This window comes from Acomys minous (assembly GCF_964271855.1).
Source record: "Acomys minous genome assembly, chromosome: 6".
In the NCBI taxonomy this organism is placed as follows: domain Eukaryota; kingdom Metazoa; phylum Chordata; class Mammalia; order Rodentia; family Muridae; genus Acomys; species Acomys minous.
The window spans coordinates 120011047-120037406 of NC_140487.1; the positions used below are offsets into that span (position 1 = coordinate 120011047).

The window sequence follows — 26360 nt, forward strand, 5'->3', positions numbered from 1 at the left end:
CAGGTGGAGAGGAAGTCAGGATGGGTAACACCAGGGCCGATGATGCTTTTCCTTGAAACAGAAAGGATGCTATTAGCCCCACTCTCTTCCAGACCTACCGAAAGCCACATTTTTTTTTCGGTTGTTGTTTTTTGTTTGTTTTGTTTTGTTTTTGTTTTTGAGACAGGGTTGCTCTGTGTAGCCTTGACTGTCCTGGACTTGCTTTGTAGACCAGGCTGGCCTCGAACTCACAGCGATCCACCTGCCTCTGCCTCCTGGGTGCCGGGATTAAAGGCGTGCGCCACCATCGCCCAGCTAAGCCATACATTTGATGGGCTGCACTGACATGAGTGAAGAACATGCATCTCCTTGTGCCAGGCCAATGGACTGAGCCCATGTCCTGTGTCCCACTAACTTGCTCATGTTTAGACTAACCAAGCTACTGAGTGAACTGGAGGGATACTGCCCACCTACTATGCAAGTCAGCCAGAGAAAAGAAAGTGGGGTGTGTGTGTGTGTGTGTGTGTGTGTGTGTGTGTGTGTGTGTGTGTGTAGAAGAAACCCACCTGCCTGTTTCCCTCCTGGAACCTGTGTGAGGAGAACACAGCACCCCCTGGTGGTGGTACAGAAAGGTGGAGCGTTGAGTTTAGCCCTTTAGAAGAGGACACAGACACAGTTCCCAGGCAAGCTGCTTCAGAAAACGGGATAGTGTGTGTTCTCATCCCTGGGGGGCAAGGGGATGTCCTTATGCCTCCTGCCCAGGCGGCCAGGCACTGATTAAAAAGTGATTCACACCAGTAATCCGAATGACATCACCAAACACCAGCCACACATTTTTTTTTTATGATTCCAGCATTGCCTTTGACATACTGGCATCATCTTGGCTAATTTAGATGTCAGTCTGGCAACAAAAGGCAGAGCCCGTCTGTTGGATTGGTTGTGATCTCAGGGGCCTGACCCAACCTGGGGGATTCCCAAGGGACTTCCATGCACACAGCCCCCCACCCCCACCCCAGACCTCACTTCCTGGATAATTGGGAAGGGTGTGGAAAGAACCAGACAGAAAGATTTCTAAATGGAGATTGGGCAGCAAGAGGAGATCTAAGGATTTTTGAGATGGTGAAAAAGGTGGACAGGAAAGGGAAAGGCAGAATAAGACCTTATGTTTTGTTTTGTTTAAATTATATTTATTTGGAGCTGGAGAGATGGCTCAGTAGTTAAGAGCACCTGGCTGCTCTTCTGGAAGAGCTGGGATTGACCTCCAGCACCACATGAAGGGTCACAACCATTTGTAACTCCAACCCCAAGGGATCCAAGTCCTCCCCCCACTTCCTTGGGCAGAAGACACACAAGTTGTGCACAGACATACATGCAGGCAAAAGATTCATAACACATAAAATACACATTTAATAAAACATTTAAAATACGGGCGGTGGTGGCACACACCTTTAATCCCAGCACTTGGGAGGCAGAGGCAGGCAGATCGCTGTGAGTTCGAGGCCAGCCCCGTCTACAAAGTGAGTCTAGGACAGCCAAGGCTTCACAGAGACCCTGTCTCGAAAAAACAAAACAAAACAAAAATAAAATAAAATAAACATTTAAAATATTAAATTGTGGCCTGGTGGTGGTAGTGCACACCTTTGTTTTTTCTTCTTTTGGGGGTGGGTGGGTGGGTGGGTTTCAAGACAGGGTTTCTCTGCGTAGCCTTGGCTCTTCCGGACTCCCTTTGCAGACCAGGCTGGCTTTGAACTCAAAGCGATCTGCCTGCCTCTGCGTTCCAAGTGCTGGGATTAAAGGTGTGCTGGGCGTGGTGGTACAGGCCTTTAATCCCAGCACTTGGGAGGTTGAGGGGCAGAGGCAGGTGGATCGCTGTGAGTTTGAGGCCAGCCTGGTCTACAAAGTGAGTCCAGGACAGTCAAGGCTACAAAGAGAAACCCTGTCTCGAAAACAAAACAAAACAAAACAAAACAAAACAAAAAAAAAAAACACCACCAACAACAACAAAAATTGCACTTCTGTATTGCGTGCGCCAGTGTGTGTGTGTGCACAGGTACATGTGTAGGCACACATGCGCTACCGCGTACCTGCGTAGGCCAGGGGACAACTTGTAGGAGTGCTCCTCTCTCCTTCCGCCGTCTAGGTCCCAGGGACCAAACTTTACTTCATCAAGTTTGGTAGCATCCTTACCCACCAACCCATCTCAACAACTTGGACCTGGGGGTTTTCAAAACATCCACCAGGGTACCCTGGGTGTTTTATGCCTCATCTAGAGTCTCTTGAATTGAGTCTCTTGATATGGTGCCTCTGAGAATAACCACAGGAGCGCTCCTGACAGACAGACACTGGGCAAGTTTCTCCAGGCCTCTTCTTTACCTGCACTCTGTCCTCTCCCTAAGAGGCTTGTCCCAAGTGGGCGCAGGGAGAGTGTGGGTGAATGGCATAGGTGGGGACCCACAATGCCTGGATTCTATTTTCAGCTCCTCTCCCTGACTCATGGAATGACCTTGCTCAGGTCATGGCTTTGTGTTTCCCGGGAGGGAAGAACATATCAGAGGTGACAAGGCTTTTATTTTCCCAAGGAAAGAGAGGTCTAAAGCATGGGGGTGGGGGGAGGGGCAAGGAGGGGGGCCCTACTGATTCTCATGAGCCTTGTCCTATTGATAACAAATTAATAAAACAGAACAACAGTTAGATGGATCCAAGGGACTTTGGGAAACAGTCAAAGCAAAAAGCGCAAGGGGTTCCTGGCAGGGAGATTTGTGGCCACTTTTTTGAGCATGGCTTCTACAACATTTTCCAAGTCACGTTTCCACACAAATAATTCCCCTCATGCCTGGCACTGTCTGTACAAGAGTAGAGGAAGCATTTCCTCTTAATTTCAAGACGAGGGAGTCATAGCCAAGGAGAGACATTTCTCAGCTATTTTGTTTTCTGAGGCCCCTGGCATTATTTTGCTATCAAGCCTGGCCCTGTTTGGTGAGTGCTTTATTGGCTAAACAGTGTGTGTATACTAGGTAGAAAGAGACTACTTTGGTTGATCCAAGTCACCCACGAGTGAGCATTGTGTTTACTCTGGGTGCCATTTTCCTAGATAAAAGTCTACCTCTCACCAGGCTAAATTTCAACAGACAAGTCTGAGAAGTCTTCAGAAAGACAAAGGAGCCTGCCCTGTGATTCTGTGGTCAGTGGTAGGACCAGGACCAGACTCCGGGGGAAGGAGGGAAGAGTCGGGATTTGACTCAGCGCAGGGCTGCAGCTAGGCAGACTCCTCAACAGAAAGACACTGGCGCACACTTTAGACCTACAGCCCCAGCAGCTGCAGTGCAGCTCAGGCCCTGTGCAAACAGAACTCAGCCTGAGGCTGGAAAGGGCAACACCTCTCTTTTCAGGATACTTTCACAGAGTTTAGGGTGGTGACATGTGCTTCTTCTGGCCACCTCCTGGCTAAAGCATCTTCACCTACCTTGATCCTTTCCACTTCATCCTACCTCTTCAAGAGGCTGAGCCTGGATCCTGAGGGGGACAGAGAGAGAGAGAGAGAGAGAGAGAGAGAGAGAGAGAGAGAGAGAGAGAGAGAGAGAGAGAGAGAGAGAGAGAGAGAGAGAGGACCCAATACCCTGCTCCTCCAGGAACTCAGGCAAGTGCTATCTATGCTCTTGGACCCTTGGCTCTGCCCCAAAGGCTCAATGGCCTGATCCCTGGCTCCGAGGCACCAACTGGCTTCCAAACTGGAAAAAGAGGCCATCCAACTCCCTTCCAAACTGGGAAAAATACCCACACTGAGCTCTGAGGCTTCGGAATAGTTGGCTCCACCAATCCCCGGCAGAGCCAGGCCTGGGGTCAGGGTCAACAGTGGGGCCCCCGTCAATGACAGCTGTTCCCGAGGTTATTTTGGGCCAGGGGCTGAGCTTTTCAGTTCCAGGGTGTTGGGATTAAAATAGCCACCTGCAGGGAAATCTCCCTGTAGCTCCATAGGGAGTTCCTAAGGAAAAGATTCAGAGCAAGAGTGGGGAGTGGAACAGGGCCTTGGCTTGAGGAATGACAAGGAAAGAACTCTACTATTGCCTAAAACCAATCTCACCTCAGTGGAGCTGTGATCTAAGCCTTGGCATCTCTCTGACCAGATCACTTCCTGGGGCTGTCAAAATGAAGGTCTGGTGGGGGAAAGGAAAGAGTTGGTAACTCCCAAACACTGCTTCTGGTCTTCCTCAGTCTTCAAAGGGAAGACCTTTTCCATTTCACAGATGTTCACCGGAGTTCAAGGGGCTAGGAGGCTCTGGTTCCAGGTCATTCAATTCTCTTCCAAACTGCCCCAGTGCCTTTTTTGTTTTGTTTTGTTTTTTCAAGACAGGGTCTCTCTATGTAGCCTTGGCTGTCCTGGACTTGCGTTGTAGAGCAGGTGGGCCTCGAACTCAGAGATCTGCCTGCCTCTGCCTCTCGAGTGCTGGGATTAAAGGCCACCACGCCCGGGTGTCCCAGTGCCTCTTGCTTGGGTCTTGGCTAGGAGCCACAGTGTGTGTGTGTGTGTGTGTGTGTGTGTGTGTGTGTGTGTGTGTGTGTCTGTGTGTCTGTGTCTGTGTGTAAGATAATCAGAGACACAGCGTGTGTTAGCGATCCCCAAGCTCAGGATCAGTATGGAAACCGCTGACTGGCCCTGGCCATCCTTCCAGTCACAGAGGGACCTTGGCAGTTACCCGCTTGGTTCGCACCCTCCTCTTGGAGGAGGTGGGGCAAAAGCAGGTGGGAGGGAGGAGAGAGTAGGAGGGAAGCCCAGCCATCCTGGCTCCTAGCCCACACTCAGCTTCGTAGCCCTAGGCGGGGACTTGACAGCCTGTGGCCATAGTCCAGGACTTGGAGCTGGAGTGACCTGGGCCCCTTTGGCGGAGATGAGGGCGGCGCTCCGGGCGCATGCCCCAGACACGCCCTATGGATATGGCTCCAGGGATCCATCACTGAACTTAGTCTTGAGCACCGCTGGCCAGGTCCGTGCGACAGGTCCCACTTCCTCGCCTGAGTGGGGTTGTGCTGGCCTCCCTCCGCGATCTCCACCTGTGCCTTGGAATGTTCCAGAGAGTCAGTTTCCTGTGCGGGTGAATTCTGCGCCCAGCGTCTCTCCTCTGCCTCCTCCCTCCCCGCTGCCGGGACACCTCGGGTCGCACTGTCCCCGCTGCACTCTCATCGCCCCCGCGCGCCCCGGCGCAGCCTCCCTGCCCCGCGCCGCTGCCTTAAGGCTCTCCGCGTCCTGTAGCCAGGTCCCCGCTGCGCCTGCCTAGCCCCAGGAGGGCCTTGTCCTCCGGAGTCTCCGGGCCATGAGTCTCTGCACTGTCCCCCGCCGCCCCACCGGTGCCGCTGCGGCGCTGGGGCTCGGTAGCCTCCTGGTACTGCTCGGGCCGGGAGGCGCGTGTCCCGCGGGCTGTGCCTGCACCGACCCCCACACCGTGGACTGTCGCGATCGCGGGCTGCCCAGCGTGCCCGATCCCTTCCCCCTGGACGTGCGCAAGCTGCTAGTGGCCGGCAACCGTATCCAACAGATCCCCGAGGACTTCTTCATTTTCCACGGAGACCTGGTCTATCTGGATTTCAGAAACAACTCCCTGCGCTCGCTGGAGGAGGGTACCTTCAGCGGCTCGGCAAAGCTAGCTTTCCTGGACTTAAGCTACAATAACCTTACCCAGCTGGGCGCCGGCGCCTTCCGATCGGCGGGGAGGCTGGTCAAGTTGAGCCTGGCCAACAACCACCTGGCCGGTGTACACGAGGCCGCCTTCGAGAGTCTGGAGTCGCTGCAGGTTCTGGAACTCAACGACAACAACCTGCGCAGCCTCAACGTGGCGGCTTTGGATGCGCTGCCAGCCCTGCGTACTGTGCGCCTGGACGGGAACCCTTGGCTGTGTGACTGTGACTTCGCCCACCTCTTCTCCTGGATTCAGGAGAATGCATCCAAACTGCCTAAAGGTGAGCCAGAGGGTGGAAAACCGGGGCTGGGTAAAGTAGGGAAGGGGCAGGGAGAATCCAGCAGGGGTCGGGATGTGTAAAACCTCACTTTGAGGGGTCCCCCCAGGAAGTCCCCTGAATAAGAATCCTGTGGGTTTAACTCCACAAGATCAGTTGCTTCTTCCCTCTGGAAATGTTGGCAGAGGGAATGTCAAAGAACACATTCGGAATTCTCCAAGGTTTCTCCCTTTCTTCTTCCCCTCCTACCCAAGTTTAGGACTTACCTTTTTTTTTTCTTTTTTCTTTTCTTTCTTTCTTTCTTTTTTTTTTTTTTCCTGCCACATCTTTTCTGGGATGTGGGTCCTCGGACAGGTGGGTGTGAGCAATGTACAGGTCCCTCCTAGTGGGAAAACCCCATGCTGTGTGGGACACCATACTATTCCCAGAACCCAGAGGTGGAGAGCCGCTGGCCAGTTCTGAAAGTGGTCCAGCTGCCGCAGATTCTAAACTGGTCCCTCGGTTCCCATCTGTCCTTGATTTTTCAGTCCACCCCTGGTGAGGAGAGTTCCCAGTGGGGACAAAGGCAGCTTCTTAGAAGAGAAACGTTTGGGGTGGGCACCTTCCCTGTTTTCCTGCTGCCCCTCCTGATGACCCACACACATACCCAATTGGCTGATGGGAACACGAGAGCACTGGGAACAGAGCAGGAGGTAAAGGCAGAGCTGAGAAGGCAGGGACCCCAACACTCATCCAGGTGTGTGCCAAGACTGAAGGCAGGTGATGGCCTCACACTGGGTGGAGCTCACCCTCCTACTTATCAACCTGTGAACGCTGCCCCCAAATTGGCTTCTCAGCAAAAGCCCTAAAAGTTTTGGTGAAGTTGTCCACAATGGTGTATAGCAGACATTATAAAAGGTGACATAGCTGTGAGTTTATCTTTATTCCCCTCAACTGAGAGGCCCCAGAACACTGTTCCTCTGTGTATGGGATTCCTGTGTCCACCTGGTCACCCCACAGGGTCACAGGCACACACGCGGAGCCCTGCTGTCATTCCTGAGTGGTAATTCTGTCTCTCTCTAATGGCTCTACTATGTGAACAGTTCCAAAAAATCTGGCCTGCAGGGGTGGGAGGGTGGGGAGTGGGGGTGGGAGGGAAGGAAAAAGAAAAAGAGAAAGAAAGAAAGAAAAAGAAAAAGAAATCTGGCCAGCAAAGTGCAGAGTCCCCCAGATTTGAATGATGCCTTTGTTCTCCTGCCTGGCTCCCCAGATCTGCTAGGCCAGGAGATTCTACGTGACAGGAATGTCCTGTCAAAGCCCTCACTGGGGAGAGGGTCACCTTGTCTTCAGTTGCCCTGTTTTGGTGTCTGCTTCTCAAAGACTATCTCTACTTGGGGGGGGGGGCAGGGAGGCTCCCATTGTCCCATTGTCTCCCAGTTGGCAGGAGCTTAGGTTCTGTTTTCAGTCCTGCCTTGGAGCAGCTGGAAACTTGATCAGCCTCTTAATGCTTCTGTACCTTGGCTTCTTGTCTCCTGACCTCTAAGACCTCCACAGAGCCTCAGATCAGAGTCGGGAATCACAGTTTGAGTTTTGCTTTAAAAAGGTGGTGGGGACTCTGAGTAGGTCACTTAAGGTTTTTAAAGCTGGCCTTTTTCACGTGTTGTCAAGATCAAAACACAGTAGTAAAGGGCCAACCCCGGAGCAAGTGGAGCTGTCCATCATCTTTGGGAGAAAATGGACAGCAGATGGACAGATGAGGCCAGGGGAGGATGGACAGACCCTGAACAGAAGACAGTGTAAAGGGGCCTGGGCATAGGGTAAGGCTGAAAAGAAGACTGGTTTCAGCCAGCCAGGAGAGGAGGGTGACAGCGGGAAGACACCTCCTGGGGGCACAGAGCCAAGGGCAGCTCCAGGCTCCCTGCAGCTGTCTACAGAGTGTGGCCAGGGCAGTGTCCCCTGTGAGCCACAGGGGGGAAGGGTAAAGGCACTGGCTGGGGCTGAGAACTGAGTGCAAGACTCAAGTTCTGATCTGGTCTCGGGCTTATGGTTCTGCATGGACCCCCCCTCCCCACCCTCCCCCAACCTCAGTTTCCCTGCTTCTGATTTCAAAATATGGACAATGTCCTCCCACTGGCTGAGAGGGTTAAAAGTAGTCTGCTCGATGAAAGCGCACAACGGTGCCTAGCGAGCAATGGATGCTCAAGAGAGGCTAATCCCCACTCTCTTCTTTAAGCTTTACTTGGCACGTAGTACATGGCACATGCACATGCTAATTATGCATATCAGTGGGGCACATAACATGACACATTTAATACACGTATGTAATGTATAACTATTAAATAAGAGAAATTTACCATTTCTATTACCATTAACCATTGATTATTTCTTTGCTCTGGCCTCTTGCAGGCTCCTCCTGGCTTTAATAAAATATAAGTATGTTGATACAGGGGACTAGAGATAGCTCTGCTTATAACGGGCTCGCCGCACAAGCGTGAGGACGACCGGTCCCCAAGCACCCATGTAAAAATCAGGCATGATGCTGTGTGTCTGTAATCCCAGGGCTAGGGTGGGATGGGCGGAGACAAATGCATCCCAAGAGCTCATTGGCCAGCCAGTCTAGCTGTATCAGGAATCTCCAGGCTCAGTAAGAGACCTTCTCTCAAGAAAAAGCTGGTGGCAGGGGCTAGAGAGATGGCTCAGTGGTTAAGAGAACTTACTGCTCTTGCAGAAGTTCAGAGTTCAGTTCCCAGCACCCAGGATGTAACTCCTCTTCCCGGGGAGCCAACAATATCTTCTCGCCTCTCTGTGTGCTACACTTGTATGCACGTAGCATCCCCACAGCAGACCTGTAGACACATAATGAAAAATAAAGCCAGGGGTGGTGGTGTATGCCTGTAATCCCAGCACTCGGGAGGCAGAGGCAGGTAGATCTCTGTGAGTTTGAGACCTGCCTTGCCTTACAAAGCAAGTCCAGGACAGCCAAGGCTATACAGAGAAACCTTATTTTGAAAAACCAATAAGATAAAATACTAAAGAAACATAAAAATAAGACATTTAAAAGTTATTTAAATGTAAAGCTGGGCATGGTGGCGCACGCCTTTAATCCCAGCACTTGGGAGGCAGAGGCAGGCAGATCACTGTGAGTTCGAGGCCAGCCTGGTCTACACAGTGAGTCCAGGACAGCCAAAGCTAATCAGAGAAACCCTGTCTCAAAAACCCAAACCCAAACCAAAACAAAAAAAAGTAAGGCAGAAAGCAACTGAGGAAGACACGTGACCTCTGGTCTCTAACCATGTGTACACTCCCACACGTGCATGTGTACCTGGATATACACATACACCACACATATGCACACAATAAACTATAGCCATTTGGTATATTAGTTAAATAAGTGCTAACTTTAATTAGATGATTAAATACAGGCTATAAGACACTAGGGTTTATTTCTCCTTGGTATCCATTACATGGCTGCCTCCTTTCTCCCTCCCAGTCTCCTCCCCAGTTTTTCATGAAGGCCAAGGCCAAATCTCAAAGGCTTAGCTGGGGCACTGAAGTTGCTTTGCTTGTTAGTGTGTTTGCAGCACCGAGTGCTCATCCACTGTGTGACATCCCTAGTCTTGCATGGCCTTTCTGTTACTCACCTGGCCTGTAAATAAAGATGACACAGTACTCTCCAGGTGAGCTTCCCAGGAGGCTGGGAAGAGACGGTAGCAGTGGGCACTTTAAGTGGTGGTGTCCTTAAGACTGCCCCACTGCATGATTGGTCCTTGCTTGGTGCTTCAGACTCCACAGGCCCCTCTGGCTCCTGGTTTATTGGTTCTTTTGTGCTTCTTGTTGTCTCTAGGTCCTTTTATCCTCCCCGACCCACCCCTATGCCCCCACTTTTCCACTCCCTGTACGTCACCCAGTGTTTGGCTGTCACTCTCCGCATCTGTCAAACCGCTGCTGGCCTGGACCTAGGTCCTCTACGTAGATGTAGCTGATGGGCAGCTCCGGCTTCATTCATGTGGGTCCCCTAGCAAGGGGAGCAGGGGCTGTCTCTGACATGGACTCTGTTGCTCGCTTTTTGATTACTTCCCCCTGGTGGGACTGCTTTGCCAGGCCACAGGGAAAGAGGACAAACTCAGTCCTGATGCAATTAAATGAGCTGAGGTGGGTGGGTAGGTTAGGCTCCCCTTTCCGGAAGAGTAGGGGAAGGGGGTGGGGGAGGGGAGAAGGGAGAAGGAGAGGAGGGGGAGAGCTACGACAGGGATGTAAAGTGAATTTAAGAGAAAAAAAAAAAAAAGCCAGGCTCATGCCTTTAGTCCCAGCACTTGGGAGGCAGAGGCAGGCAGATCCCTTGGAGTTCGAGGCCAGCCTGGTCTACAGCAGCCAAGGCTACACAGAGAAACCCTGTCTAAAAAAAAAAAAAAAAAAAAGACTGCCCCACTGCAAGGAAGGCACACTTGCAGAGAAGCCTCACTTACTCAAAAAGTAAGGCTGGGTGGAGTGCCAGGACCTCCTGGCTCTCCACTAGGCATGCTGACCACTCAGTTTCTGACAATGAAAATCGGGGGTGGGGGTGGGGGCGGAGGGGCAGCACTGGGGTACAAGCTCCAGGCTTACTAAGCAAAATCTCTGCCTCTTCCCAGGGAGGGAAGCCCCAGGGTAGAGGACAGCTCCCTCCCTCAGGCATGGCTCACTGCATCTTTTGCACCCTCCTCCTCCCGGATAGAGCAAAACCGTTTCCTTGTGACCTTGGCTGGCTGCAACCAGTAGCAAAAAAAATGTGTTATCTGCTGGGTGAGCCCCCTCTGGTGGTCACATAGGGTCAGGACTGTTCAGTCTCAAAGAGAGTCAGAGATGAAGGGAAAGGCTGGGCTCTTCGCCTCTGAGGCCTGACTAGAAGCTTCCCTGCTGGAGGAAGGAGGGCAAGGGATGCCAGCACCTTGGCTGGCCAGTTAGCAGAAAGCAAAACAAACCATCAACCAAGCCAAGCAGAAGTCCTAGGGTGGTCAATTAGTGTTGAATTTCAGATAAACGAGAAATTCCGTTTTAGTCTGAGCATGTTATTCTTAAAGCTAGGAAGACCAAGGATACCGCACTTATTTAATGCAATATGCTGTTAATTTAGTATTTACGTGAAATGTTATTTGTCTCTTATATGAAATGCAGGCCTAATTGGGAATCCTATATTTGTGTTTGTGTGTGTGTGTGTGTGTGTGTGTGTGTGTGTGTGTGTGTGTGTGTGTGTGTTTTCTGGTTTTTGTTTTGTTTTGTTTTTGTTTTTGTTTGTGACTGGGTTTCTCTGTGTAGGCCTTGGCTGTCCTGGATTCCCATTGTAGACCAGGCTGGCCTCCAGCTCATCAGCGATCCTCCTGCCTCTGCCTCCCGAGTACTGAGATGAAAGGCGTGCGCCACCAAGCCCGGCCTATATTTATATTTTAATTTAATCAAATTAATTTGATTTATTTAGTCAGGGGTGGGAACACATATGTACCAAAGTGTGAGTGTCAAGGTTTCCAGGGCCTGTTCTCTCCATGGGGGTAGAAGTCAGGTGACCAAGCTTGGCAACAAATGCCTTTACCCACTAGGGCATCTTGCCAGCCTATGGTTTTTTGTTTTGTTTTGTTTGGTTTGGTTTTGCAATGGGGTCTTGCTGTACAGCCAAGGTGATTCTCCTGCCTCAGCTTCTCAGGGTTCTCCGGCAGCTGTATCATGCTGCCTGTAAATGATAGAGCACTTTGTCATGCCCAAGTCTTTTTCACTTAGATTCTGTGCTTGTAAGACACCTTCTCTAGCAATTTCCCCAATAAGAAACAAACCGGGTGGAGCAGCTGGCATAGGGCTGGCATGGGGCTGGCATAGGGTAAGTGGTTGAGATAGCCCTGAGCTCTGGGGTGTTTTGCCTCATGCCCTCCCTCCTTCTGAGAGGTGTGGGAAGGGACCGTGTCCCTTCCCTTCCGTCCTCAGTTCCTGGATGACATCAGGCTGCTTCCTCTCTCCAGTCCGAGGTTCTGTACCTACTCTGATGGTTTCACTGTGAGCTACCAGGCTATCCGGTAGTGAGCGACAGTGAGGGGCCAGAGCGCAAGGCTGATAGCGCTTTAAGCAGAAGGTGCTCTAGACCTGGAAGCCAGAAAGACTTTGGAGAAAAAAAAAATCACCCAGGTGACCAGCCAGGGTAGAGAGAGCTGGGAGGATGGCAGGAAGAGTCCAGGAAGCATCTGGTAATGACACCTTTGTCACAGATGCTGTGCTCTTTGCAGACTTCCCTTTGTCATAGCTTCCTTCACATCCCCTGGCTGATGGACAGCATCATCTGAGAGCCACCCAGGAGCCTCCTGTGGATCTCTAGGTCCTAAGAGCTGCGTCGCGTGAGCTCCTCCTGGGGTTTTCTTGTGCACAGAAGAAGGCTGAGAAGTGCCTCGAGGGAAAGCCTTGGCTCCCTGGGTCTGGTCTTTGCAGCTGAGGCCTTGTCTTAGTTAGGGTTTCTATTGCTGTGATGGAACACCATGACCAAAAGCAAGTTGGGGAGGCAAGGGTTTATACTGTTTCAACTTCCACATCGCTGTTCATCATCAAAGGAAGTCAGGGCAGGAACCTGGAGGCAGGAGCTGACACAGAGGCCGTGAGGGGTCCTGCCTACTGGATTGCTCCTTATGGCTTGCTCAGCCTGCTTTCTTTTCTTTTCTTTCTTTCTTTCTTTTTTTTTCTTTCTGAGACAGGGTTTCTCTGTGTAGCCTTGACTGTCCCGGACTCACTTTATAGACCAGGCTGTCCCTGAACTCACAGAGATCCACCTGCCTCTGCCTCCTGAGTGCTGGGATTAAAGGCATGAGCCACCGCTGCCCAGCTTCAGCCTGCTTTCTTATAGAACCCAGGACCACCAATCCAGAGATGGCACCACTCACAATGGGTTGGGCCCTCTTACATTGATCACTAAGAAAACGCCCCACAGGTTTGCCTACAGCCTGATTTTACGAAGGCATTTTTTCTTTTAATTGAAGTTCCCTCCTCTCAGATGATTTTAGTTTGTGTCAAGTTGACATAAAACTAACCAGCCCAGTGATATTACCTAAATTACCTACTGTCTCTAAGCCTAAGACTTCTGCAATCAAGAGAGTATAAGTGTGAGACCTGGAAAGCCATTTTTAAGTAAAATTCTGTGGATTAAAAAAAAAAAGTGTGTAAAGCAGAGGCAGGTGAGTTTGAGGCCAGCCTGGTCTACAAAAGGCATCCCCGACAGCCAAGGCTACACAGAGAAACCCTGTCTCGAAAAACCAAAACAAAAAAACAAAAAAAAATAAAAAAAGAAAGAAAAAAAATAAAAATAAAAATATAAAAGTGTGTATTCATCTATTTTCTTTTCCTTTCATCCTTTTCTTTTTATTTATTTATTTTTGAGACAAGGTCCACCATGTAACCATGGCTAGGGTAGAACCAGGTTGTGAACCAGGCTGGCCTTGAACTCCCAGAGATCCATTTGTCTTTGCTTCTTTGTATACTACTGTGCTTGGCTGTGCAAATATTTCCATAAGGGTGTACACACACTGGTGGACATGGGCTCAGCAGCCTGAGACTTCATCACAGGAGGCCTGTTCATATGCCGTCCCTAGCCTTGGCCCTCATGATGGAAGAGGGACATTGGGACAGCTGGCAGCAGCAGCACTGTATGCCTGGCTTTTGGAGGTGTGTGGAGCAGGGGACGCAGGCTACACCAGCCTTGAGAGAAAGCAGATAAGTTAGGAAAGGTGCTGATGGGATGCTGATGTGGCCACACCTCACGGTCTTGGTTTTGTGTCCTCCACAGACACAGCCCTCAGTACCAGAGAGGAGGCTCAAAGCGCCTATAGTCCTATGACCTTGACACTTGGAGACATAGGCTTTGGGGCCGGGAGGTGAGTGGATATGGCAGAACGAAGCAGAAGTGCCTTGGCTCTGCCTAGCCCTGATCTCCACAGGAAAGTCTCCTAGAGAAGACACAACAGAACTGTCTGGAATGTCCCTGCACTCAGGGGCTGGGAGTCCCAGTGGGCACCTCTGTGGGCAGAGTCCCTCCATGACAGGTGCCAGGGCAGACAGTGTGCTTATCCAGGACCTACGTTACATATGGTACTTACCCCTATTTGCTACCAGGCTCAACTCAGGGCCAGCTGGGGAGCCCACCTTGAGCCCCAGAAACCACTTTAGGTTTTTCTGACATCAATGGGCTTGCCTCGGGCAAATGAACAGGCATTACTGTCATCCAGCTGGGGAAAAAAAAAAAAAACCCTGATAGCTTGCCTGAAGTCACATGGGTATTTTCTCTCTCCAAGGTGACTCTTTTTTTTTTCCCCCCTAAAAATAAAATAAAAGCAGTTTTGTTTTCCGGGTTATAAAAGTAACAAGCTTCAGATATTATACTGTGGGAAAGGAGTTACATATTACTTGATGCTAATAACTAAAATTAAAGACAAACAGACTAAAAGCAAGCAACAACCACAAAACAGACAGACAGACAAAAAATCCCAGAGGATGGAGAGATGGTTCAGCAGCTAAGAGCACTGGCTGCTCTTGCAGAAGACCTGGATTCAATTCCCAATACCAACATGGTGGCTCACAAGTATATGTAATCCCAGTTCCAGGGATCTGATGCCTTTTTCTGGCCCTCAAGTGCATTGCACACACACCATGACCTTGCATACATGTTAGCAGAAGCTCATAGCTATAAAATAAAAAATAAACAACTAGAATCATTTTACTATCAAATTTCTATGATTAAAAAAAAATTAGCTGGGGCTAGGCATGGTGGCGCATGCCTTTAATCCCAGCACTTAGGAGGCAAAGACAAGCGATTGACATGAGTTCGAGACCAGCCTGGTCTACAAAGCGAGTCTAGGACAGCCAAGGCTACACAGAGAAATTCTGTCTTTAAAAAAAAAAAAAAAAAAAAAAAAAAAGCCAAAACCAAAACCAAACCAAACAAACAAAATAATTACCTAGGTGTGGTCATGCACACCTTTAATCCCTACACTAGGGAGGCAGAGGCGAATCTTTGAGGTAGAGGCCAGCCTGGTTTACAAAGTGAGTTCTAAGACAGCCAGAGATACACAGAGAAACCCTATCTCAAACACACACACACACACACACACACACACACACACACACACACACACACGACCCATATACATGAGACCCTGTCTCAAAACATGAAAACAAACAAACAAGAGATGAATTAGACACAAAATGGTAAGTCCTATACTGGCTAGTTTTATTTCAACTTGACACAAGCTAGAGTCATCTGAAAGAAGGGAACTTCAATTGAGAAAAAGCCCCCACGATGGGCTGACCGATTGTGGGTGGTACCACCTCTGGGCTGGTGGTCCTGGGTTCTATAAGAAAGCAATCTGAGCAGGCTGTGAGTAAGCCTGAGTAAGAGGGTTAGGAGCTCCGGCTGCGTGGTGCCAGGATGCTCCAGGATGACCCCTTGACTCGATGCTGCGCCTACATCCTTCTTGCCATGAAATCAGCTTATTATTTAATCAGACGGAGTGTCTGCCGGGCGAGACAGGGAGGATAATTGGGAATTTTCCCCTGTGTGATGGTGGATATTTAATGAAAGTGGCAGCAGAAAACAAAAGTTAGCACTATAAGAAATTGGAGCTCACGCTCCTTGGCACCCCAGAGCAGGAGCAAGCCTCACAGGGCTCCTCGCATGCCTCCGTATGCCGTGTTCTATTGTGGCACAAAATAGTTCCAGCTGAGGCCACGGCGCATGCAGCTTCTCCAGATGTCGGGAGTGATGAAGAACAGGTACCTGGAAAGACACTAAAGAGGGTGTCAGGTTGATGATGGTGAGGTGGCGACTAGCCAGAGCTGGCGAGATGGCTCAGCTGGTAAGGACAATGGCTGCCAATCCTGATGACCCCAGATGGATCCCTGGAACCTTCCCGGTGGAAGGAGAGAGGTGACTCCTGCATGTTGCCCTCTAACCTCCACAAGTGCCTGTGGTGGCACACACCCACCCTTGACCCAAAACACAAAAATAAAAAGCAGTAAAGATGTTAATAGGGGGGAAAAAAGATGTTAATAGGAGAGAAAGACAATTCTGGAAGCATCTGGGAAGTGAGTAAGAAGATCATGACTCATCTACCATAAAATACCCTGCAGCCATTAAATATGTATTCGTGTGTGTGTGTGTGTGTGTGTGTGTGTGTGTGTGTGTGTGTCTTCATGTGGTATGTGTGTGTACATGCATACATATATGTGTGTGCGCTATATAATCACAGTGCATGAGCCATTGCTAAAAGGTACATTTGGAGGCCAGAGCACCTCTGACGTCATGTTCTGCTTTCTTTAGCTAGGCTCTCTCACAGAACCTAGGGCTAGGCTGGCAGGTAGCCATTCATCTGTCTTTTTCTCCCACGGGACTGGGTTTACAGGTGTGCACATGGCCATGCCTGCCTTAAAAAAAAAATGGTGCTGGGATTACAGGTATATTAGCAGCCTCATCTGCCTTTTAAAAATATAGAGAGATTCTGGAAATTCCAACTTGGGTTATCATACTGGCACAGCAAGCTCATTTAATCACCCAACCACGTCTCTCTATTCTATAACACCAAGGCTCCGGAGGGTGAAGCAGGGAGGCTGTCTTGATGCCAGGAGCTTGATACCAGCCTGAGAGACACAGTGAGGCAAATACGTAAACGTGGCGTGTTATATTTTGCAAACGGGAAGACATTTCCCCGGGAGGGTTGTCGAACATGGTGCTTGGAGGGCTTCTTTCTACCAGACAGGTTTATGAATGTTTACGCCTAGGAGAGGACCTGGAGAGGTCTAAACCATTGTGCGAGCTGTATTTATAAGTTCGTCCATCTGCCTTCTGTGCATTTGTTGACAGTGTCTCAGTGTGTGTGTACACGCAGGCTTTGCCTAGTAAGCAGAATTAGGAAAGCAGAACCCGATCTCTACAGCAAAAGGCTTAGGAGAGCCCGGTGGCCAATCACACTGAGAAGCTCCCTGGAGGCCAAAGCTGGAGAAAGGCTCCCTGAGAGATCTGGGCCCAGCCTGTTCCTTGGCAAGGGGCCGGACCAGGCTCGAGAGATTAATCTCAATCCACCATCTGCTGTGTCACTGTCTATTTCTAGGATGGCAGTTTGTCACCCTCGCCACTCAGGTGTCAGCTGTGGGGGAGAAGCCATCACTCAAAGGGATGAACTCTGGGGGTGTGGGTGGGAGGAGGACCCCCCCCCCCCGCCACTCACAGGAGTGAGACACACCCATCCCAAGAGAGAAGCTAGGCAGAACAACATTGAATTGGCCAGTGTGTGATGAACGAGTTGAAGGCAGGGCCACTGCAAGGCAGAAATCAGGAGGCCACTGAGGCTGCCCACTGAGAAGTCACCCTATCGGGGAGCTGATCTACATAGGCACCTATCTATGGCCCTCTAGGATGCATACGCCTCCTGGACATCTGGGCAGCTGTAGCTAATGTGTGGTGGCTACTCACCTTGAATTGCACTTTTCCAGATGCATCCCAGGGCCCACTGAGGGACCAACCTTGGCTGAGTAACCAGGGAAGGTTATTCGTGGAAGGATGGCAGCTGATCCTCAGAGCTGAAGAAGCAGGCTCAGAAAAGGACAGGGCTGCAGCTCAACTGGGAGAGTGCCCAAGTGGCATGCAGGAAGGCCCAGGTTCCACTCTGGCACCATAAACTGGGTGTGGCTGACCCTTGCCATGGAGGTTGAGGCAGGATTGCCTGTTGGAGGCCAACTTTGGCTACATAGTGAGGCTCTCTCAAAATAATGAAAACTCCAAACAAACAGTAATGGAGATGGGGAGACAGATCTGGGGGTTTCAAGAGCAGAACCCCACTGGGAGGGGCAGCAGGGAGGGCTACGGGAATAAATAGGTTCAACCTTCCTTTGAGCTATTGGACTTAGGGGTTGTTTGTTCCAGCATAGACACTAACCCATTGCAATCATTTGCTGGCTGCTGGCTGGGAGAGGCTGTGTACTTGTGTGTGTGTGTGTGTGTGTGTGTGTGTGTGTGTGTGTGTGTGTGTGTGTGTAGACCAAAGAATGACCTTGGCTATCATTTTGCAGACAGCATCTGTACTACTTTGGTTTCTATTGCTGTGATAAGACACTGACTAAAACCAATTTGCAAAGAAAAGATTTATTTGGCTTACAGGCTATGGTTCCTCATCAGGGATAGTCAAGGCAGGAACTGAAGCAGAGATTTCAGAGGGCACTGCATGCTGCCTTGCTTGGCCTGCTTTCTTATACACTGCAGGACCACCTGCCCAGAGAAAGCATCACCCAGAGTCGGCTGGGCCTTCCCCCGTCAGTCACCAATCAACAAGAAACGGTCCACAGATATGCCCCAGGCCGATCTGACGGAAGCACGTCCTCAGCTGAGGTTCTCCTCTTCCAGGTGACTCCAATCTGTGTCAAGTCGACAGAAAGTGACCATCAGGGCATCCATCTTGTCTCCTGGGACAGTCTCTTCCCAGTCCAGCACTTACCAAGTAGGGCTGGGGTTATGAGCACACGGCCTCTGGCTTTTAAAAAGTAGACTCTGGGCCAGGTGGTGGTAGTGGTGGTGGTGCACGCCTTTAATCCCAGCACTTGGGAGGCAGAGGCAGGAAGAGCTCTGTGAGTTCGAGGCCAGCCTGGTCTACTAAGCGAGTCCAGGACAGCCAAGGTTACACAGAGAAACCCTGTCTTGAAAAAACAGAACAAAACAAACAAAAAAAGAAAGAAAGAAAGAAAGAAAGAAAGAAAGAAAGAAAGAAAGAAAGAAAAACAGACTCTGGGTGTTGAATTCAGGGCCACATGCTTACTGTCTCCTCAGCCACCAGCAGTTTTAAGGAATTGCGCTAAAGCATGCTCAGTAGTCAGAGGTGATTACCAGCAAAGAAACCTGGGAGAAACTGTGGGTGGAGACCGTGGAAAGTGGGGACTCTTAGGTATGTGCTACTGGTAAGGTTACTGAGTAGTGTTACGGCCAGGTTGGAGCCAGACTCTCCTGACCTCACTTACAGTCTTTGCAGCTGTAATTAGCTTTAAGAATGTGGTGGTGGGGCATGCAACACTGCCTCACTCTAATGACAATTGTCCCTGTAGAAGAGAGGCTGAGAGACATCTGAATGACAGGGACATAGATCAGAAGATCCTGGGAAGACAGGCTAGAGGACAAGGTGAGGCCATCACGAGCCAAGGAATATTAAACCTGGAAGAGACAGGCAGCCTCTCCCCCAGTGTCTTCAGAGGCAGCCCTGGTTCTGACCTCCCCAGCAGTGAAAGCATCTCTCTCTCTCTGTCTCTCTCTCTCTCTCTGTCTGTGTCTCTCTCTGTCTCTGTCTCTCTATGTGCCTCTCTGTGTGTCTGTGTGTCTGTCTGTCTGTGTGTCTGTCTGTCTGTCTGTCTGTGTATCTGTCTGTCTGTCTGTCTGTCTGTCTGTCTGTCTCTCTCTCTTTCTCTCTCTCTCGTGTGTGTGTGTGTGTGTGTGTGTGTGTGTGTGTGTGTGTGTGTGTGTGTGTGTGTGAGAGACAAGGTCTTATATTTTGTAGCCCAGGCTGGTCTCAATCTTGAAATCTTCTTCCTCACCTCAGTCTCCACAGTGCTGGGATTCCAGGCATATACCATGATGCTCCATGCTCCATGCTCTGGCCTGCTCTAGCTGGAGCATTTTGTTTTGTTTTGTTTGTTTGTTATGTGTATGGTCTCGGGCTTTGAACAGAAGGCCTTGTGCATGCCAGGCAGGGAGAGTTCTGCTTCTGCCCTATACCCTCAGCTTTGTTTTTGTTTTTTGTTTTTAATTATTTTTTGAGACATGATCTCTCTATGTAGCTCAGGCTAGCCTCTAATTTTCGATTCTCTTGCCTCATCTTCCTGAGGGACCTGTGATGATTACAGGCTTGCTCCACCACAGCCAACTGTAATTAGTTTGGGTAGCCCAGTTTGTGGATAGCTGCTAAGGTGGCTTTAATGAAACAATGAAGGCCCATGCCCTGTGGAACTGTCAGGATTCTGGGGTACAGGAGACACAGTTTCCCCACCCCCATTGTCACTCTAGCTACCTGCAGAAGTCTTCCCCGGCTTTTATGGATTCCCAGTCAGGTAAAACCAGGATTTTTGATTCAACACAGAAAAGAACTTCAGGACTGGCCAATTTATGAAGCTGATTTTCTTAAAGATATTTTAATACAGACTTAAGTGTGAGAGTTAGAAGAGGGTAGGGGCTCAGAAGGACAGACAGACACACCTGGGAGCACATGTGCTCAAACAGTTGCTGAAAGTAAGATATACCCAAGAGGTGTGGGTTCCTCAAGGAAGAGTGACACCTCTAATATTTATATGTCCTGATCAGGTGTCTGTTAACTTGACACAAGCTAGAGTCCAGGACAGCCAGGGCTAAAAGGGAAACCCTGTCTCAACCCCTCCCCCCAAAAAAGCCTTTATCAGATTGGCCCGTGGGCAAAGTCTTCAGGGCATTTTCTTGATGATTTAGTGTGGGAGGGTCCAGCCTACTGTGGGCAGTGTCACCCTTGGGCTGATGTCCTAGGCTGTATGAGAAGGCAGGCTGAGGAAGCCATGGGGAGCAAGCCAGTATGTAGAACACCCCAATGGTCTCTGCTTCAGTTCCTGCCTTTATGCTCCTGTCTTGAGTTCCTGACTCACCCATCCCATCTTCTCTGATGATGGACAGTAACCTGAAAGCCAAATAAACCCTTTCCTCAACAAGCTGGTTTTGGTTAGTGTTTCATTACAGCAATAGACACCATTTATGTGGGGCTGGAGAGATGAGATAGTGGCTAAGAGACTTGGGTGTAGTTCCCAGCACCCACATATTAGCTCACAACCACTCATATTTGCAGTCCCAAGAGATTTGATGCCCTCTTATGACCTCATGGGCAACCCCATGTACATGGTACGTGGAATACTTGCAGGCAGAACAGATAAAATAAAATAAATCTAAATAAAAGTGTAACTAAGACCTAATGTACACTTACTCTATTCAAATGGTTGCTAAGACACTTAAATGAGATACTTTTTAAAGTTTGTTTGTTTGAGACAGGATTTCATATAGCCTTCAGTATACAGCTGAGACTGGCCTTGAACATCTGATTCTCATGACTCCACCTCCCAAGTGCTGAGAATACAAACACACCTGGCTCCTGATGACACTTTGAATTATCCCACTGGCTGGGGTACTGCTGGCATTTCCTGTAAAGATGATGGAATGTTAAACATCCTAAAGCAGGTGGCACAAGCCAAGGAGGCGAGTCCTGTCCCACGTGCCAGCAGTCCTGGGGGTGTGAGTTTGGGATGCAGTGCTGTTGGTACAGTGCTTGTCCAGCATGCAGGAAGCTCTGGGTTCAGTCCCCAGCATCATATAAAACAGGCAGGGCCGAGCATGCCTGTAATCCCAGCACTTCCGGGGTGGAAGCAGATAAATTAAAAGTTCAAGGTTGCCAGGCATAGTGGTACCCATCACTTGGAGGCAGAGGCAGGTGGATCTCCATGAGTTCGAGGCCAGCCTGGTCTACAAAACGAGTTCCAGGACAGCCAGAGCTGTTATATAACCTGTCTTAGAAAAAACAAACAAACAAACAAACAAACAAACAAACAAGCAAGGGGCTGGAAAGATGGCTCAGTTGTTAAGAGCTCTGTCTGCTCTTATAGAGGTCCTCAGTTCAACTACCAGCAACGACAGGCTGGTTCACAACCATCTATAATATTATCTGATGCCCTCTTCTGGCCTGCAGGTGTACCTGCAGATAGAGCACTCATATACATAAATAATTTCAAATTCTAAAAAACAAAACAAACTAACAAGACAAGGAAATAGGGGGGGCACCTGCCAAGAAGAAAGGTTTTATAGGGATTTGGGCAGAGGAGATGAGAATGGGAAAGTGTGTGTGTGTGTGTGTGTGTGTGTGTGTGTGTGTGTGTGTGTGTGTAAATGACTAAATGAATTATATACATATGTAAAAGTATCAAGCAAACAGCAGCAATAGAGCCCAAAGCACAACAGTGCCAGACTGAGAAACCCAGTCTATGGTCAGATACTGTTAAAGAGAGAAGGGAACCCCAAAGTCACACAGCAACATCAGAGCCCTACACCAGTCACAGGTGCTGTTGCAGATGGCGCCACGGACAGACCTCCACCCTCTGCTGCCTGGCGCTGTCTGTCCGGCTGACTGTCTTTGTCCAGCTCCTCTTCATGGCTCGGGAGAGGCATTAAGTCAGGGTGTCTTACCACAACTGAGTGCTCAGGCCCCGCCCCCACTCCTGGTGGGTCAAGTGGCGTTTTCCCAAATACGCCCTTTTCTTCCAGCCACAAAGAAATGTGAAATGACATTTTCTAAAAACGTCGCTTTGTAAAAATGCCAAGGCTAATCTCCAGGCCCAAGGAACATTGTGGAAATCAGAATTGACTCGGGAGCTGCAGCCTGGGAAGAAGAGAGGGCTCATGGGGGCAGGTGGAGGGGGCGGTGGGCGTGGCTACTGGCTCTAGCTGGATTATGGTCTGCTACTACGAGTTTGAGGGCTGCACACCGCCTGTGGCTGTTAGAGCCTGTGCTCATGGCCCGGGGGACTACTACTTTTCTTTCTTGTTTTAGGGCATCTTTGGCTAGAGGCTAGCATAGCAATCATGATGAGGCAGGCTGACTGATTTTAACACTGAAGGACAAGATGTCTGAAAGGGAGCCTCACTATGGAAATCTTAAAGCTTTTCTGTTTGGCCCAGATACTCTTCAAATGCTCAAAATAAGTAGGTAGAATTTTGATTTTTTTTTTAAAAAAGTATGCCTATTTGACATGGGTGCTAGAAACCCAAGTGGGTCCTCTGGAAGAGCAGAAAGTACTCTCAATCACTGTGCTTTCTCTTAAGTCCCACGTTTTATTTTGGTTCTGTTTTCAGACAAGATCTCATGCAGCTTGGCCAAATCTCCCTGCTTGCAAGTTTTGATATTATATGGCATGCACCATGCCACACTGGGATAGAAACCAAGGCTCTGTGCGTTAGCACTCTGCCCAGCCCTGAATTTTATCTTCTTAAGAAGCAGGCAAGGGCTTGGGATGTAGCTCAATGCCACTGTGCTTGCCTAAGGCGAGCAAGGTCCAGGCTTTTATCCTCAGCACCACTGAGAGAGGGGCAGGAGGGTGGGTGAAAGGGAAGGGGACAGGAATGGAAGAAAGGAGAAAGGGTAAGGGTGGCCGGACATGGTGGCGCACACCTTTAATCCCTGCACTCAGGAGGCAGAGGCACATGGGTCGCTGTGAGTTCGAGACCAGCTTGGTATACAAAGCAAGTCTAGGACAGCCAAGGCTACACAGAGAAGCCCTGTCTCGAAAAACTAAAAAGATGGACTTGGTGGCTCAATCTGGTAATCCCCTCGCTTGGAAGGCTGAGGCCTGGACTTACATAGCGAGTTCTAGACCAGCCTGCAGGATAAAAGAGCCTCTGTCGGGGCTGGAGAGATGGCTCAGTAGTTAAGAGCACTGCCTGCTTTTCCAAAAGATCCGGGTTCAATTCCCAGCACCGACATGGCAGCTCACAACTGTCTGTAACTCCAAGATCTGACACCCTCACACCAATACACATAAATTAAAATTAAATAAAAATTTAAAAAAGAGCCTCTGTCTCAAAATTGATCAAATGGAGCTAGAGAGATGCCTCAGCAATCAAAAGCACATATTATTTGCTCTTTCAGACGACCTGAGTTCTGTTTCCAGGACATGTCAAGCAATTCCAGATGATCCAATGCCTCTGGCTTATAAAAGCACCACATGTAGAACACACACACACACACACACACACACACACACACACACAGAGAGAGAGAGAGAGAGAGAGAGAGAGAGAGAGAGAGAGAGAGAGAGAAACAATCAAAGCCTATGACCAAGTGTAAACCAAAGAGCTCTGGTTGTCTAAATCCTTGCATCTATAAAGCAGCTACATCCATTTAGGGAGAGGAGTGAATGCAGTATGGTTGCTAGGCAACTGTTCCCTTGGGAGGAATACATGGGTTGGGTGGCTTTAGATGTGTAAAGGATGGGATGTGTAAGAGGAAGGAAGCTCAAATATTCTTTCTCTGTTTCCTCTTTCTGAGCTGGAGTAGAAGAGGCACACTGGTAAGAATCCCAAGGGTGGCTTGGAGGTGCTGGACAGCGAATGAAAGTGCTTTGCTGGACACAAGGGGTCTAATTAAGGATGCTGTAAGAAGGCATCTTGACTTTTGGGAAAGGCTTGAGGGTGAGCTCTTTGCAGCTCGGAGACACTGGAACAGAGAACGAAAAGCTCTTCCGAGAACTTGAAAGCACCAAAAGTAAGCGAGTATTGACGGTTGCTAAGCTTCCTGACCAAAATGGTGTCTCCCATTCCCTCCCTGGAAAAGAGTGCACCTTAACAAATCTGTCCACGGGTAAAAGGAAGCTTCCAGAGCTGAATGCCTGAGCTCTCAAGCCTAGATGCGAACTAGTGAAGCTATGTTACCTAAGCAAGTGCTGTGAGAGTTCCTCCCCTGAGGTACTTCTGAGCAGTCGTGGGCTGCAGCCTAACCCTCTCTCATCCTACCCATCTCTCTCCAGGCCTGGATGCCATCCAGTGTTCACTGCCCATGGAGGACAGGAGGGTAGCCCTGAGGGAGCTGTCCGAAGCCAGTTTCAGCGAGTGTAAGTTCAGCCTGTCCCTCACGGACCTGTTTATCATCATCTTCTCGGGTGTCGCCGTGTCCATCGCTGCCATCATCTCCAGCTTCTTCCTCGCCACCGTGGTGCAGTGTTTCCAGAGGTGCGCCCCTAACAAGGACACGGAGGATGAGGACGACGGCGACGAGGATGACTGATCCACCTCCTCCTGCTCTTCGCTTTCCCACACTCAGCCACCGGCACCTCTCCAAGGGGAGACAGAGATGCTGAAGACGGGGAGCATCGCATCGCTCCACGCAGTGAGCGGGAAGGAGCTCGCCTAGATGCACCTGCTGGGACAGGATCCCAGAGCATAGAATCAGCAGAGTAGAGATGCAGGAAGGAAGGAGAGAGTCACTCCGGAGCACAGCCCACCTCCCAGGCTGGGGCGTTTGTGTGTGTCAAGAAAACCAAGGCAGGCTTCACAGCTTACAGCTTTATAACCTTCCCAAGCTGACGTGAGAGCTCACAGCTTCTGACCTCAAAGGTTTTGGTGTTGTTCTTGTGACAAGCTGCACGATGGACCATGAGCGGTCTTCCTTCTAAACGACAGCAGCTCATCCTCCATGGGAGCGGGAGTTCTCTTCTTCCATGGAAGGTCCCAGCAGCCTAGGGGGTGTTAGGGCAAGAACAAACAAATGTACATGCAATAGACGATGTTGTTGGCTTGATACCTCATACCCAACGTGATGAATGTGGGTTGATAGGAGATGACTTGAGCCAGGACCACTGAGCTGGGCTGGGGGCTGACACCTGACAGGGACTCTCAAGAAGCCCCTGGGGGTGTTTTTAGGGACCTACTCCTTCAGGTTTTTTTGTTTGGTTGGTTTTTTTGTTTGTTTGTTTGTTTGTTTTTTTCGAGACATGGCCTTTCTGTGTAGCCTTGGCTGTTCTGGACTCGCTTTGTAGACCAGGCTGGCCTCGAACTCACAGCGAACCACCTGCATCTGCTTCCCCGAGTGCTGGGATTAAAGGCATGTGCCACCACGCCCCTGCTTCCTTCAGGGTGTTTTGAAGAGGGCCCTTTGGATAGGATTTGGTCATGAAAGTGGAACCATTCTCGGTGCATTTAGTGCCCTTACAATACAGACTCTGGAGGTGTCCCTGCTCCTTCTACTAGGTGAGGACCCAGTGAGAGGGTCTACGAACCAGGAAGTGGTCTTTCACAGGAACTCAACCACATTGGTGTCCTGACCTCCATCTTCTAGCCTCCGGAACTGTGAGGAATAAACGTTTGTTATTTATAATCCCTGATGGGTGTGATTTTTGTTTGTTTGTTTGTTTGTTTGGTAAAAGCAGCTCAAGGAAACTAGGACACCATGTTTAGCTGAAGTGTTACCCCAAAATAAGAGCTTGGACTTTGTAAAGGGTGCTTGTAGTTTGTTGGTATGTAGCTTGGGAGAATGTGTGTTGGCATCACCTGGTCTCAAGTCCTTACCGTAAGGGACAACAACTTGCCGAGGACTGACAATTGTTGTGTCAAGTTGTGATGGCCACTTTGCTCTGTCACTCTTCCCTCTGTGATACCATCAGGGTGTTCTCCTCCCCACTTCATCCAACACCGAGCAACCCTCTGTGCTGGTATGGTTTTAGTCTTGCCAACTGGAGAAGTTTTGGGGAACTCTCCCAGAAGCCAGGAGGTCAATAAGCACAGGTTGCATTGGACCAACCAAGTGTTCGTTAAAGGAAACAAAACAACAACAACAACAAAACCCTAGATGTAACACCACACACCTTTAACCTCAGCATTCAGGACAAAGAAACAGACAGAGCTCTCAGTCTGAGGAGGC

The 26360-nt window shown here is 49.7% G+C and overlaps 1 protein-coding gene across 1 annotated transcript; it reads left to right on the forward strand.

Annotated features, from left to right (window-relative positions):
- Positions 1-5028: 5028 nt before the first annotated feature.
- LRRC38 (leucine rich repeat containing 38) lies at positions 5029-25880 on the forward strand. Its single transcript, XM_084784925.1, has 2 exons — positions 5029-5931; positions 24472-25880. The coding sequence occupies exons 1-2, from the start codon at positions 5289-5291 to the stop codon at positions 24726-24728; spliced, it is 900 nt and encodes a 299-aa protein (XP_084641051.1). The 5' UTR covers positions 5029-5288; the 3' UTR covers positions 24729-25880.
- The last annotated feature ends 480 nt before the right edge of the window (positions 25881-26360 follow it).

Bases quoted from the DNA above. Each gene is read 5' to 3' on its own strand.
- LRRC38 (XM_084784925.1), top strand. From the start codon at position 5,289: ATGAGTCTCTGCACTGTCCCCCGCCGCCCCACCGGTGCCGCTGCGGCG. The intron at 5,932-24,471 runs GTGAGCCAGAGG...ATCTCTCTCCAG, and splicing joins TGCATCCAAACTGCCTAAAG to GCCTGGATGCCATCCAGTGT.